The 14598-nt window shown below is 41.2% G+C and overlaps 1 protein-coding gene across 2 annotated transcripts in view; it reads left to right on the forward strand.

The window, feature by feature from the left end:
* The window catches only part of FLOT2 (flotillin 2), a 75979-nt gene that overhangs the window by 36771 nt on the left and 24610 nt on the right, over positions 1–14598 (forward strand). For both annotated transcript variants that reach the window (XM_077480396.1, XM_077480395.1), the window contains exon 2: positions 599–680. In XM_077480396.1, coding sequence (XP_077336522.1) covers positions 599–680 — 82 coding nt within the window. The remainder of the gene's footprint in view (positions 1–598; positions 681–14598) is intronic.

The following is a 14598-nucleotide window of genomic DNA, read 5'->3' on the forward strand; positions in this document are numbered from 1 at the left end:
TTTCACACTTGCGTGGCCTGAAAGTTGATTTTGCGGCGACTTTGCCGCAATTTCGACACAACCTGAAGCAGTGCTTGTATAATGTCAAGGTCTAGGGATCTTAAGTCGCCCCAAGGTAGTGCAGGGACTACTTTGAAGTCACTGTGACTTGAAGTCGCACAAATATGAATGGTACGCACTGAAAATCATGGAATATGACTTGTCATGCGACTTTGCAGTCTCAAGTCGCACAAGTGTGAAAGGGGCCGAAGTCTTCTCTTCACACACCAATAATTTTTTAATAAGTAATGTCGAGCTTGAATGTTTAGTTTGACAAGTGGTGTGCAATCGAGATAGAGATATAGATAGATATAGATATTTTCAACTGCCTATAATTGTTTTTACATATAGTATATACTGAAGGTAACTATTGCTTTTGCATTTTTCATCACATGTTTAAATTTTGAATTGTCTAGCTTTGTGACTGGTTTACTTTATTTACTGGATTCTTCGTGCTGCAAGTGAGCTTTCTTTAGACATTTTACTTTTAACAAAAAATGTGATGGTTTCTTTCTTGGTGTGATCCATATAAGTTTCTGACTGTATCCTTCTGTTCTAGGTGGCTGCTGTGGCTCCGATTCTAAACAGTATGTTTATGGAGGATGGGCCTGGGCTTGGTGGTGTATCGCCGATACTCAGAGGTGCGTAACTTAGATTTAAGTCGGCAAAAACTGCAGTGCCTGCAAAACCAGGGCAGTTATTGCTGTGCGAGTTTGTTGCATGTTACTTTATTTTGCTGTTTTCATTTATTTTAAAGGTGCAGACTTTCATGCAACTGCATTGAAATCCAGAAATATGAATAAAGTCTAATTACAATTTATTGCCACACTCCTAATTTTGTAATCTCTTATCAGAAAAGTTTTGCACCTTTAAATGATTTCAAATATTACACTGCATGCACTTAGTTGTCATGATAGAAAATGTTATTGTGAAAATGTAAAGACAAGGCAACACTTAGGCACACATTCTATAGCTTTTAAAATATCTGATGCCTTTACAACAGATTCTTTGTCAAGCTTTCAGATGGGACAGACATTGTCGATGAGCATCGCCAGTTGAACATTGTAGGAAAAGATGTTCAGCTGAAGCTTAGGTGTTAAAGTTTGCCTTGTCTTGACATTGTGATATTGGCATGGTACACTCTCCAGTCAACAGTGATATTGCATAAATTCTTAAAAATTGGCACAGCTTAAAGCGGTGTTTCACCCATTTCTGTATTTATTAAAAGTCAGCAGCTACAAAAAGTGTAGCTGCTGACTTTTAATAAACAGACACCTGTCCCAGGGTCCACCCTCTCCACAGTGCCGACATTGCAAGTGTGGGCAACCCAGCTGTGACAGCTTGCGGCTTCACAGCCGGGGCGCACACTGTGCGAGTCGCGCTGCGTGTTCTGAATGGCCAGGCAATCTTTTGGGACCTGTGAGGTGTCCCAGAAGATTGCAGTGAGGCAGGGGGGAGAGGAGAACTTCCACTCAGCCCCGCGCCATGAGCGGAAGTGGGAGCTGGGTACCTGTCAAAACTAGGTACCCGCTCACATGTGACATATTTGGGAGGCCTTAAAGCGGAAGTTCCACTTTTGGGTGGAACTCCACTTTAGGATAAATACTTTTCTTTTTTTCATTTGTAGGTTTCCATGCAGGAGAGTCATGTTACTTAGTCATGTGACCGGCATTTCCTTCAACGGATGCTTTTTTTTTTTTTTTTTTTTTTTTTTTTTTTTTTTTTTTTTACAATGCGGAGCAAACTCCATGGCACACACTGTATGGAATAAATCACATGGTGATTAGTGGGTAGTGGTTTCTACTATCCACTATAAATGGCCCCCTAGGATTGGGCTCGACAAACCCCCGGGTGCCAGGTCGCATTTGCGACTAGAATTAGCGACCTGGGGCGGCACAGCTGGGGTATCCTGTCTGTGTGGACCCCCTCACCGGCACGTGATCGTGTTGTGCCATGCTGGCCGGTAATCGTGGCCACGACTTTGCAGATTTCTGCAGTGCTATACTTCCTTCTGGAATCTGGCGCTCTCTTGTGGTGGCTGTTGGCATGACATCCAGCAATGCTAATGGAGCTTCCGCTGCCTATAAAAATTAACCTATCTTATCTTAACTTATCTTAAATTTACACAGACTACTAGAACCAAATATTATATATAGGCATTTAACTTGTGTAGGTAATTAAGTGTTTAATGATTAAGCACTTGGCGTCCCATCGGAATATTTTCATTACCTACACAAGTGTGTGTGTGTGTGTGTATTATTAGTTTGGTTCTAGTCGTCTTTCTGTGTAAATTTAAGATTGGTTCATTTTTATATTGAAAATTAAAGCTTTATTGGTCGTTAAAAAAAAAAAAAAAAAAAAACTGGCTCCTAACATTTTTTGCTGGCTTCTAGATTCCAAGCAAATGTGTCAAGCCCTGCCCTAGGACATCATCCAGTTTCCTTTTTTCTGGCATGAGTCAAATATACGCTCCTTTTGGGGAACTCAAAAGGGACTGATGATGATTTTATTTAGAAATATTTGAAGAGTGCTCTAGACCAAGAAAAGAAAAAACAAAGTTCAACTCTTTGGTTGGACAGAACGGGGAGGGAGAGCATTTTGAAAAGGAGAAACTGCAATGCAAGGATTAGAAATCCTTCCGCCCTCTATGCCTAACTAAGATCGGTTTTGATGCAGTTTTACTTTAACAATTGATACCCAACAAAAACAAAGCTGATCAATTAGATTGCTTCTTTAATTTTGCAGGAAATCCTAAAGTGGAGGTTAGCGATGTTCAGGTGATCAATACTAAAGCAACATAGAAACATCACAGAACCTTGTAGCACAGAGTGATTGTTGTTACACTTAAAGTGCAAAATGAGGCTAGCTATACCTATTCTCAAAAAAGAAAATGTCCCCTCCTCACTTCTACTTATCCTGCACAGCCTGCATAAAAAAAAAAAAAAATTTCCCCCCAATTTCTGTTCTAGTCGCATGTTTAAGCAGCTCCCCTGTGTCAGGATGGTTCATGGGAGCGTGTGTGCAATTTCATGACTGGGATTTTTACAGCCGCCATTGAGCGCTCTCTTACACATGGGTGCTGGAGCTGCTGGATCACATGACCTGACCAAATTAAAAAATGATAAGCACAGTTTTAAAGAATAAATTATAGATAGCCTTTCATCACACACATGTTAAATCTAAGATATAGCATTAGCAGCTTAATGACTATAATTGACCCCAAGTATCAGTATGTTCCAAATGTCCATAGTTTAATTGAAGAACATGAAATGGTCCATCCATGTGGTTCATACACAGCATAAATCCAGTCAGGGTTCCCTTCACCACATCTCGTGAGACCTCTCCCCTATGGTGATTAACTCACCAGAAATCCTCAGAAAATGCACCTGTGTAGAGACAGGGGAGGAAGCATCATATGATACAGAGGAAGGAGCTGTAGGAGTGTGACATTGTATCCCCTGGTGCAGGGATCTCCTGTGTAAGATGGAAGCATGCCCCCTGATGCAGATCACATGCCTGACAAAGGGGCCCTGCGTGGCTCTGAAATGTTGCACTATCCTATCCTTGTGTTGTGATCATGCAATAAATCGCCCGTTTGGACACTATATGTGTGGTTCCATGGTGTGCTGGCAGATATCTTCACCCAGATTGTAATACAGGAGCATTTTCTGAGGATTTCTAGTGAGTTCATTACCATAGGGGAGAGGTCTCACGAGGTGTGGTGAAGGGAACCCTGACTGGATTTATACTGTGTATGAACCACATGGATGGACTATTACTTCATGTTCTACAATTGAACTATGGACTTTTGGAACATATTGATACTTTGGGTCAATTATATATATTAAGCGCTGCTAATGTTATATCTCAAATTTTAACATGTGTGATTGGTTTTATTTATAGTAGCTGCTATTAGTGCTAATTTACTCAAATGAGAGGGTTCTATGTGCGCTGGGGAAGAAGCATCTGTTCACACTGGGTGATTTTAGTATAGTTAGCCTTTACTACCAGTTTTAAATTTGTTTCAGAACCCCAGGATACTGTTTTATGCCATTCATAAAAGTACTGTAGACCACCACAGTCTTGTGAATCCTATTTGTAGCACCATTCCAAAATACGACATTGAAGGCTGCTTTGCAGCTTTATTTCCTCTATACCGTTTTTTCCATAAAAAAAATCCATTTGGCATTCTTGAGCTCTTTTAAATGCACTCGTTGATTTGCTGTCATGCTAACACTCTTCCTTCAGTCCGCTTGGTAATGAGCTTGAAACAAATATATAATTCCTCCCTTTCTCTCTGGCTTTTCTAATCAACATACTTGTTTCTAGTCCATTATTATGGCTAATGGTTGTCATACCCACTAGTCAGCTAGAATTTTCTGGAAGAGGTTATACATCTGGGACTGGTCCTGTATTTCCTTGATGGGTTTTTGGAAACACCTGCCATAGTTTGAGATGCCAAATACCTGTTGATCTTGGAGAGTTAACTTCATAGTTCACGTCTTGCATGTTTTCAGATACTACAGCTTCAGTCTTGTGGCATCTTTTGTAGCATCTTTGCACACACTGCTCAATTGTCACACTCCTTGAGGCTCTATTAGAAGTGGGTTAGCATAATGTATTTTCAAGCTGGAAGGTCCAATTGGGGAAAAATGTAATTTAGAACTGAAACTTCAGGGAAAGTTGGGGCTCTCCAAGTGTGCACCTGGGTGCATCACTTGAGATATCTAGAGCAATTCTATTAGGGCCCTGTGCTTAATGGCATTTCCTGCTGTTGGTGTCACCAGAGGTAGGAGGACTGACTTGCTGAAGAAACATAGAATGCTATTTGCCATAGCTAGTATTATGTAGAAGCCGTTACAATCCCTCTCCTTTTGAAGTGATTGTAAACACATATAAACAAAAAAACAAGTTGAAATTGCTTCCTTTTGTGCAATGGAATTTCACAGAGGGGCCCACAACCTCCTTTTTGGGTCCCTTACTATCGCTCCTGCTGTTCAGTGGGTCACCATAGGAAGCTGGCTCCTATAGTGGCATACCTGCTAGCTCAATCACAAGCTGTGCTGCCTGTGTCCTTAGACACCACAGTGTGGCTCAGCCTCCTTTGTCACAGGATTTAACTTGCAGCAGTGGGAACCAATGGCTCCTGCTGCCTCAGCCAAGCCTGTGAGATCAGGAAGTGAGAAGAAAGATCTGCTGCAGAGAGGAACAGTGCTGGATCGAGTGAGGGCTCAGGTAAGAATTGGGGGTGGGGGCGATACTTGGTTATCTAAACAGTTTTTTTGTTAGTTTTTTTTGTTTTTTACCTTTTATTGCAAGGAATGCATTAAGGTAAAAAAAATATATTTAGGTCTTGTAAACTCCTTAACCTGTATTTCTTCAGTAAACCAGTTTGTCCTGCCATAGTGCACAATGATAGGCCACAGGAGGCTCCCAGAAAGCTGATTGTCCTCCCACTGCACACCAGACATAGTCGATACAGGGTGGGTTGCTGGGCTCCAAGATGGCAATCCTCAGATCCCATTGTGTATAGGGTCCAAACTAATGTGACCCCATCACTACTTGCTTTACTCTTGAGGTGAATCTGTATCACCCCTGGTATTTGGTGGTGTTTTGGTTTCTACAGATTTTTCCTATACAGTGTTTTTGAAAAATCATTACTAGAACGATGAAGTTCACCTGAGGAGTAAACTCTGTTGATGTAGTGGTTTGGAATCTGAAAAGCCAGCCTCAAGACAAACGTGTGAGGTCTGCTTTTTACTCCTTTTTAAATAGTTCTAATGCAGATGTATAGGCCTACAATGTTTTAAGCTGCTAGGTAAATCTTTTATGAATTCCAACCAGACCAAATACAAGGGCTGCTGTAGTCAAGTATATCCCAGCAAAACGAATACACTCAACATATTACATTGTGTGTCTCCATACACAACGGTCCATCTCTGAATGGTTGGTGCACGTTTTTTCTCTTATTCCTGTGCATTTTGAGGTGCATGTTCTAAACGCTCATTACTCTTGAGGAACTTGTATGTTTAGGCATGCACGTGTATGTGTCTATTAGGCATGCACATACACTGCAAATGTGGATTAAAGAGGAACTGTAATGAGCACCATTGGACACCCCATGACAAAATGTTATCTTTTGGGATTAGGGGCCTATTTTTTTTGTTTTTAAGGAAGTTGACCCTGCCTTTTTAAAACCCTTATTGTAATATTTAAAGGGCAAGTCCACCCACCAGTAACAGATTAAATTATAGTGGAATGAATCAACCCCTTTTTATACCTGTTGGAGACTCCAGTCAGGGAGCTCAGCTCAGTGCACACAATTGAATCTGTAATTTACAAGCTGATTGACATGGGTATAAAAAAAAACCTGACTAGTGCCCCTTTTTAGTCCCAGTATCACATTTCTAAAAGTCCATAAATTGAGAGGTAGGACTTCACTATCAAAGGCTGCAACAGGTTTGCTCAACTGGACCTGAGGTCTCTCCAGCTGGAGTCACAGTGAGGTACTAGACATTTTTAAAGAGTGTTTTAACTGCCAGGCATCTGGCAAAAATTTAAATATTGGTTTTGGGTGGACTGATCCTTCTGTGGAAATTTGCAAGTGTAAAACATAGGCACAATATAGGATATTAAATCTTTTGTAGTTTTGCCGAGCACGTATTTGTTAGAATTAAAGTAAATTGGTTACAATTTCAACTAATGGCATGCTCAGATATTGTGGCATTATATTTTGACTTGCAGCTAATAGCCCTGTTATCAGGTAGAATTGTGCTGCTGTTTATACCTTTACCATATTCATTGTATCTGGTCTCTTGTTAAATGCACCAGCAACAAAAATAGAAAAAATAGAGGTTGCCAAAGTTTATTAAAGAGTTTTGGTGTTTGAAATGTCAAGTAACTATCTTTTCCTAAACCTAAACCCATTTGAAGACGGTAAACGTGAACTGTTTCCATTTTTTTTTTTTTTTTTTACTGGAAATTGTTAAGACTTTAATAACCATGCAAAGAATATTTATTTTACATCGTTGACCTAACGCACTATAACCTTCCACAGTTTTGAACTACGTATAGACTTCAGATGGCGACATCAAAGAACCAATTGATCTAACAAAAATTCAAAGCACAAATGAGCACAGTCCTGTTCATAGTCTAAAAAAGAAAATTAAGCTATGGCGCTAAAACCTTATTAGTGTGCTATAAATATAAATGCTGATACTCTGCAAAATCAAACGAAACCTAATGTAGAATTTCCCAAACTCCACTATATGCGTGGTATTAAACAAATTGCGTGAGACGAAAAAAATGTGAATGAAATGTGTGTCTTATCTTACAACACAAACATGCACAGGTGTAGTGAAAAATACGGTTAAACTAACACGGCTAAAAATATGGGTGCTTGAGTAAAAAAGTGCTTTTGCTCACATGTGTGAGCCAATAATTATACTCCAAAAGTGACAATCAGAAAAGCATTGTGAAAAAATATCAAATAAGAACACCAAAAAAATATTTTTTATAATGTCCAACTAAAAATATTTGTTCAAAGTCGCATCTTCTAGTTGTCATAAAAACGCATAAAACTTTTTTCTGGTAAGGAAGGTAAAGCAAGGTGACTGGTGTAAAGGGTTGGATTCCTCTCCGGTGCGCCACTCTGTGTTAGAGAAGAAATATATATATGCGCTCACCAGACATCAAACCCTTAATGGGTTAACCAAGCAGTCACAGTATGAGCCACTGTGCAGCTCTCGCAGGGCTCTGCCTCCGCTGTGCTGTGGAGATATTTTGCACTCTTCCAGACATCAAACCCTTAATGGGTTAACCAAGCAGTCACAGTATGAGCCACTGTGCAGCTCTCGCAGGGCTCTGCCTCCGCTGTGCTGTGGAGATATTTTGCACTCTTCCTTCCGTGAATGGTCCGTTTAGCGTTTATGCATAAAGGGAAATAGAAGTACAGCCATAGTGCAATACTGTTGTATAAACGTACTTGTTTATTAAAATCAGGTTACTCACATAATCCAAAAAGACAAATCGCTGTGAAATTAGTTGCGCCGGCGTTACTGCTTGAATAGCGGTGTAAGGTGCACGCCCTAGGCCACGCCCTACGCGTTTCGTCAGAGCGACGTCATCTGGAGCGCAACAGCGGTTAGGCAGTTTATAGGAAATGGTCTGAGGACAGATCCCTGAAATAAACCAAAACAGTGGAGGAAAAATTCTATTTGTAGACATTTTTAATATAGTCTCCACAAAAAAAAGATATTTGGCTGCTGCAGATTATTGTGATTGCACGCTAGATTCCCGTTGTGAGGCAACAGGGTTGGAATGCATGTATTTCCCAGCAGTAAACACTGGGCGAATATTTATTTTATACTAATAACAAAATGCTAAGAGTGGTCCTAAATGGGACTTTACAGACTTTAAAGGAGAAAAACCTTTTTGCAAAAAATAAATAATCCACATTGCATATTTTTTCTTGGAGCCTGTAAAGCAGATGTGTCCAACCTTTTTGACCTTCATTGGGCCACATTGGAAGAAGAAGAACTGTCTTGGGCCACAATAAAAATACACTAACGGTAATAGCTGATAATCACAAGTTAACAATCACTGATATAGATAATGTATCTCTGAGTAATAACTTCATTTTGAAATTTTTGTTTTTGTAATTTTTTTAATTTTTTATTTTTTTTATTATAAAAGTAAAAGGGCAACATAAATATAGTACGATATTAGATGCTGTTTTTGCTAAAATGCAGCAAGACCGCATCATTAAAGAGGAAGTAAACCCTGATGGGTGTTACTTCCTCTTTGATTCCCTGCAAAGGTAAAGCATAATGGACTACTATGCATCGCATAGTAGTCTATTATGTGTCACTTACCTGACACAGGAGCCAGCGAAGTCACCGCTGTCCCCTGTAGTCCAGAGCATCCATCTTCTTGTGGGTCTCTCTGCTCCGCCGCTGTCATTCGGCGAAGGCGCGATGACGTCATTCCCGTGCATGTGCACGGGAGCCGCCACTCGTGTCATATCGCCGCTGTCTACGGTGCATGCTCCGTAAACAGCGGTGCCTGTCTTTCGGCAAATATCTCCTAAACCTTGTAGGTTTAGGAGGTATTTCTTGGACCTACAGGTAAGCCTTAATCTAGGCTTACCTGTAGGTCAAAGTGGTTTGTAAGGGTTCACAAACACTTTAAGGCCCGTGTTCTGTTTTTGATGCGGTTTTTGAATCGACCTGCGGAAAACACTACAAGCACAGTAGTTCATGGTAAAATGGTTGCAAAATCATGTGCGTTTTGGGTGCCATTATCGGTAGCGATTGCTCTTATCTGCCGAATGCCGATAACACAATTTTCGGACAACATTTTCACTGCATAGCTAATATTTTTGTTTGGGAAGATAACTTGGTCTAAAAGATACTGTCAATTTTGTCTTCGGCCTCATGTGTTTGCTAAGTGTAAACACAATTTTACAAAACATTTTAAAGTAAATTTATGATTTTGTGTTGGGCCGTATTTATAGCCATCTTGGGCTGCAGATTGGACACCCCTGCCGCATTGCAATCACGATCAGAGGAGCACAGATGCAATGTTCCTGTAGGTCAGGGGTAGGCAACATTGGCCCTCCAGCTGTGGTGAAACTAAAAATCCCATTACTCCTCTGCCTTTAGGAGTCATGCCTGTGATTGTTAAGGTCTTGCAATGTCTCCTGGGACTTGTATTTTTAAAACAGCTGGAGTGCCCAGGTTGCCTACCCCTGCTGTAGGAGGTTTGAGGATGAGAGGCTGTGAAATCTAAACATGTCTCATGTTACTGCCTTTAACCACTTAAGGACCGAGCCTCTTTTTGACACTTAGTATTTTTGCTATAAAACTACGTGGACCCCCCCCCCCCAAAATATATATATATATATATATATATATATATATATATATATATATATATATATATATATATATATATATATAATAATTTTTTATATATAGAGAGAGAGAGATAGTCAAAAGATAATACGAAATGTATAACTGTACATTATTAAATTTCATTTTCCTGGACTGGCAAAAATCAAGCTACAACAAAAAGGTAGGTCAAATGGATTACCTGTGTATTCAAAGAATACATTTTAAAAGATTTTGAAGGCTTCAGCGTCATAGGGATGAATCAATTGGTGTAGCCATAGAGAGAGATCTGTATGTATAAACAATTGCCCACTAATGGTTCATCTATGGGGAAGTGAAAGTGGTAATCAATAAGGGGATAAAAAATCCACTAATCCAAAGATAGGACAGGAAAAGCATCTACCTGATGCTAAAGGCCTTGATCAATTCCAAAGATTCCGAAAAACCAGGAGAGGAGAAATAAAAGCCCTTTTTTTTTTTTTTCTTAAAGCTGCAACATATCAGAGACCACCTTTTTAGAATCCATAACCAAATCGACGCATGTCTCTGATCAGCTAAGGATAAGAGCCAATAACCAATACCTCCAGTGTAGCTTAATTACCTGCAATGAGACCCAGGATATTCTCCCCCCCCCCCCCCCCCCCATGCTGGACCATCAAACCTAACTGTAACTGGCATCTTTTTTATATCTCTCTCCACCTCCCTATGGAGACAAATTGGCTCCAAAAGAGGGGTGAGGACGCCCTAATGCCTTAATGCGTTAGTACACATGCCAAGGTCATGCCGGAAGTGACGTCAAGACGCCAGGGACGCATCGGAAATGATGTCGACAATGCCAAGAACAGGAGCGTCCACAACACATCAGACGTTACACACCAGAAATGATGGCAAATGTGACAAAATGTCTGACATCAATAGGATCAGACGTTGGAAATAAAACCGATGTTTGTGTCAGACGTCAAGAAATTGATTCATCCCTATGACTCTGGAGCCTTCAAAATCTTTTAAAGTGTGTTCTTTTGAATACACAGGTAATCCATTTGACCTAAGTTTTTGTTGTCGCTTGATTTTTGCCAATCCTGGAAAATGAAATTTAATAATGTACAGTTATATATTTTGTATTTATCTTTTGACTTTCTCTATAAAAAATAAATAAAATGTCAAAAAGAGGCTCGGTCCTTAAGTGATTAAAGGCTGTAACATGAGACCTGTTTAGATTTCACAGCCTCTCATCATCAAACCTCCTACAGCAGGGGTAGGCAACCTCGGCACTCCAGCTGTTTGAAAACTACAAGTCCCATGAGACATTGCAAGACCCTATGTTTCCCTCACTAGGCTCCAGGCCTGTCGGGGGAGAGTATGCGATCGTCTCCACCGCTACCGATGGCTCCAGTAAGCAGCGGAGAAGACCGGAGCGTGGTGAAACTGATCTTGTGGCGAATCCGCCGCAGAAACCACTTTTGCTCTAAAGAGAACCACCCACCGTTGCTGAAAATACAGGTCTTATGGCAGTTAGCTACTGCCATAACGGCATTTACCGTCAAAGTAATGACGTACAGCCACGGCAATTTGTGGTAAGTGGTTAAAGACGTAATGTCTTTAAGTCAAAATTATACTCACCTAGGTGGATGCAGCATCTTTCCTCTGCTGCTTCTAAGACTGAGAACTGAGCGATCAAAGACCACTGAACATTTCTCCACTTTCAAGAAGCAGAGAGCTGGTGACTCCGTCACCAACTCTCTCCTCTGCCCCTCCAGGGCTGGGGGGGGGGGGGGGGGGAGCAGCTGGTTTAAGCTCTCAGCAGCTTGCTGAAAGGCTGAGCCAGCTGCCGGTCCGGGCATCTGGGTGGATCCCGACCATATAGTTGGGATTTTTTCAGAGCCTGGACTGGCTCTGTGACATCAGAAGGCTTCAGCCCACTATCCGCTGAAAACGGGTCACAAGAGTGCAGAACAAATTGCACTCCTGTGATTCACAGAAGTATAGCCAAAAAAAGCTTTGGTTATACTTCCTTAACATCCACGATGTAAAGTGAAACCTGGTCAAAAAGTGGGGCTTTAGATAGTTGTTACTAGGAGGCTGGGTTTGATATATGCCAAGACTGTTATCTTATTTTTGTTGGTGCCAGTATCTTAGGTATAACCTAGACCAGAACATTATACCCTTCATCAAAGCACCCACTGTGGAGGTGGTCCTTCTGGGTTTACATGGGAGGTGTGAAGTATAATACTAACTTGGCAGAGCACAGTACCAGAACTGACATCGCAAAATTATTGTGGGGTGTGGTATCCAATTTAGTAAGAATGACTTTTGAACATCTCCCCTGTCCACTGCAAATCATTGATCTAAACCCAATTCCAACTAGACCATCATTATGGTAGCATGCAATGGCGGCGTAACACCTTTGGGTGACGAGAAAGCAGAATCACTGTTATTGGCTCTCCCCTGCATAGACACTTATCAGCAGAAAACTATAGATTTTTTTTTTTGGAGAAACTGCTATAGTTTTTGGTAGTAAGAAGGTTCAAAGTGGGTCTGGTGTGGTACTAAATAGGAGGAATTTCTATATTTATAGAAAGCGCTCCCAGTGTGAAAGGGGTCTTACACTGGTGCTTTTAATTATTGTTGGGGGGGGGGGGGGGCATAAATTTTATTGGGCTATAGCTTTGCATGACCGTGCAGTTGTCAGTTAAAGCAGTGCTGTATCACAAACCTCTCCTTTTTGTTTCCTCGGTTTCCCAGCCAGGGGTTGGTGACCCTCGGGAGGGTCCCGGCTGAGCTCTTTGCCCAATAAAATGAACGTGACAGATGTCGGAAGCCCCTCGGCCTGGGCCTGGAGGGGCATCGCCACGGGGTTTGCCCTGATTTCTAAGTGGACACTGGGGTGCCAGATCATTTGACTAAGATAACGTGGTGGTTTAGCCACGGCTGGGGCCACTGCTGTTGCAAACTGATAGGTTTCCCCCGATCCCCCACACAGTGTTGGTTGACTGTATTTTTGTTAAACTGGAAAACTGAGTGATCTATGTCTTTTACAGTTTATCTTTGTATTACCTGCAATCCGTAAATAAAGAATAAAAAAAAATAAAAATAAAAAAAAGCAGTGCTGTATCGCATAAAATGGCCTGGTCATGAAGTGGGTAAAACCTTCCGGCGCTCAAGTGGTTATAACCACTTCCTGCCTGGTCAGTAGCAGATTGACGTCCGGGAAGTGGTTCTGTTATCCTGACTGGGCGTCATATGACATCCAGTAGGATAACATGCCAGTACGGGGGCGCACGTCGTAAGTGTGGCGTGTCAGTCTGACATGCCGCATCTCCACCCGTGATGAGCCTCTGTCAGAGGCTTCTTACCTCATGATCAGCTGTGACCAATCACAGCTGATCACAGCATGAGCTAGGAAGTGCCGGTCGGTGGCGCTCTCTGTGATTATTAGCACATCAGATGTAATTAAAAGCTGCCAATCGGTACCCAGTCAGTGCCCCATCATAACACCCTGCCAGTGCCCAATAAAGTGCCAATCAGAGCCCACAACAGTGCCAATCAGTGTCCATCAGTAACACCTGTCAGTAACTAATCAGTACCTGGCACTGATGGGTGGTACTGACAACTATAAGTGCCCATCTGTTCTACATATCAGTGTCCATCAGTGAAGGATAAAACAAAATTTTATAACCGAAACGAAGAAAAAAAATATTATTTTTTTTTTTCAAAAATTTGGGGCTTTTTTTTAGTTATGTAAAAAAATGAAAACCCCAGTGGGGGTCAAATACCGCCAAAAGAAAGCTCTATTTGTGGTTAGAAAATGATAAATGTTTAGTTTGGTTACAGTGTTGTATGACCTTGTAATTGTCATTCAAAATGTGACAGCTCTGAAAGCTAAAAATTGTCCTGGGCAGGAAAGGGTGACAGTGCATGGTATTGAAGTGGTTAAAGAAAAAATGAGACACTTGTGTGGGGTTCTTTTTCCTCTTTGGTGTTTGTCCAGTTTGAGAGCTTTTCTTTAACTGTCCTATATACAGAATAGGAAGTGGAAGGAAGCCTGTAAGAAATCGCCCAATAAACTGTACAACTGGGGTAATGCTTTCCAGTGGGAACACAGGCCGCAATAAAAACCTGACATGTTTTTACCCTTCTCTACTCTGTCCAAAACTAATATATAGGGGAAAAAATGTTGACTTTTGTGGTTGTGCTGCTTTTGGCCAATTGAAAGGGATGCGTTTGTTATACTGACATTTTATGTTCTCTGCAGTTTTTCAGAATACACATACATTTATCTCAGAACTACCAGCTCACATTCAACAGCTTTATTTTAATGTTGTGATGGTGAAAATGTGAATTGCAGAACTGACAGCTTGCGGTTATACAGTTTGTGCATAAACGTGATTGCTGCTTCCCCTGCAAATGTTTCACTGCTATTCACAACCTATTTCACCAATGTACTTTGACTACAGTGGCCATGTACTGTCCATTTTTTATATTGTCACACAATTTAAATGTTGGAATAACCTAGCCAGTTCTAGATGTGGGTGGGTTGGAAGGGGGGGGGGGGGGGTTATGTAGTCGCACAATCTTAGGTTGCTGCTTACACCATTGAACAGCACCTGTAGTAACCCACTTTGGAGCTCTGGTTGGACACGCTGCATGCTGCTCCTGAAAAGGAGAATCA

The sequence above is a fragment of the Lithobates pipiens genome, unplaced genomic scaffold, assembly GCF_037356315.1.
Source record: "Lithobates pipiens isolate NorthernLeopardFrog02 unplaced genomic scaffold, aLitPip1_a1.2 Scaffold_16, whole genome shotgun sequence".
In the NCBI taxonomy this organism is placed as follows: Eukaryota; Metazoa; Chordata; class Amphibia; order Anura; family Ranidae; genus Lithobates; species Lithobates pipiens.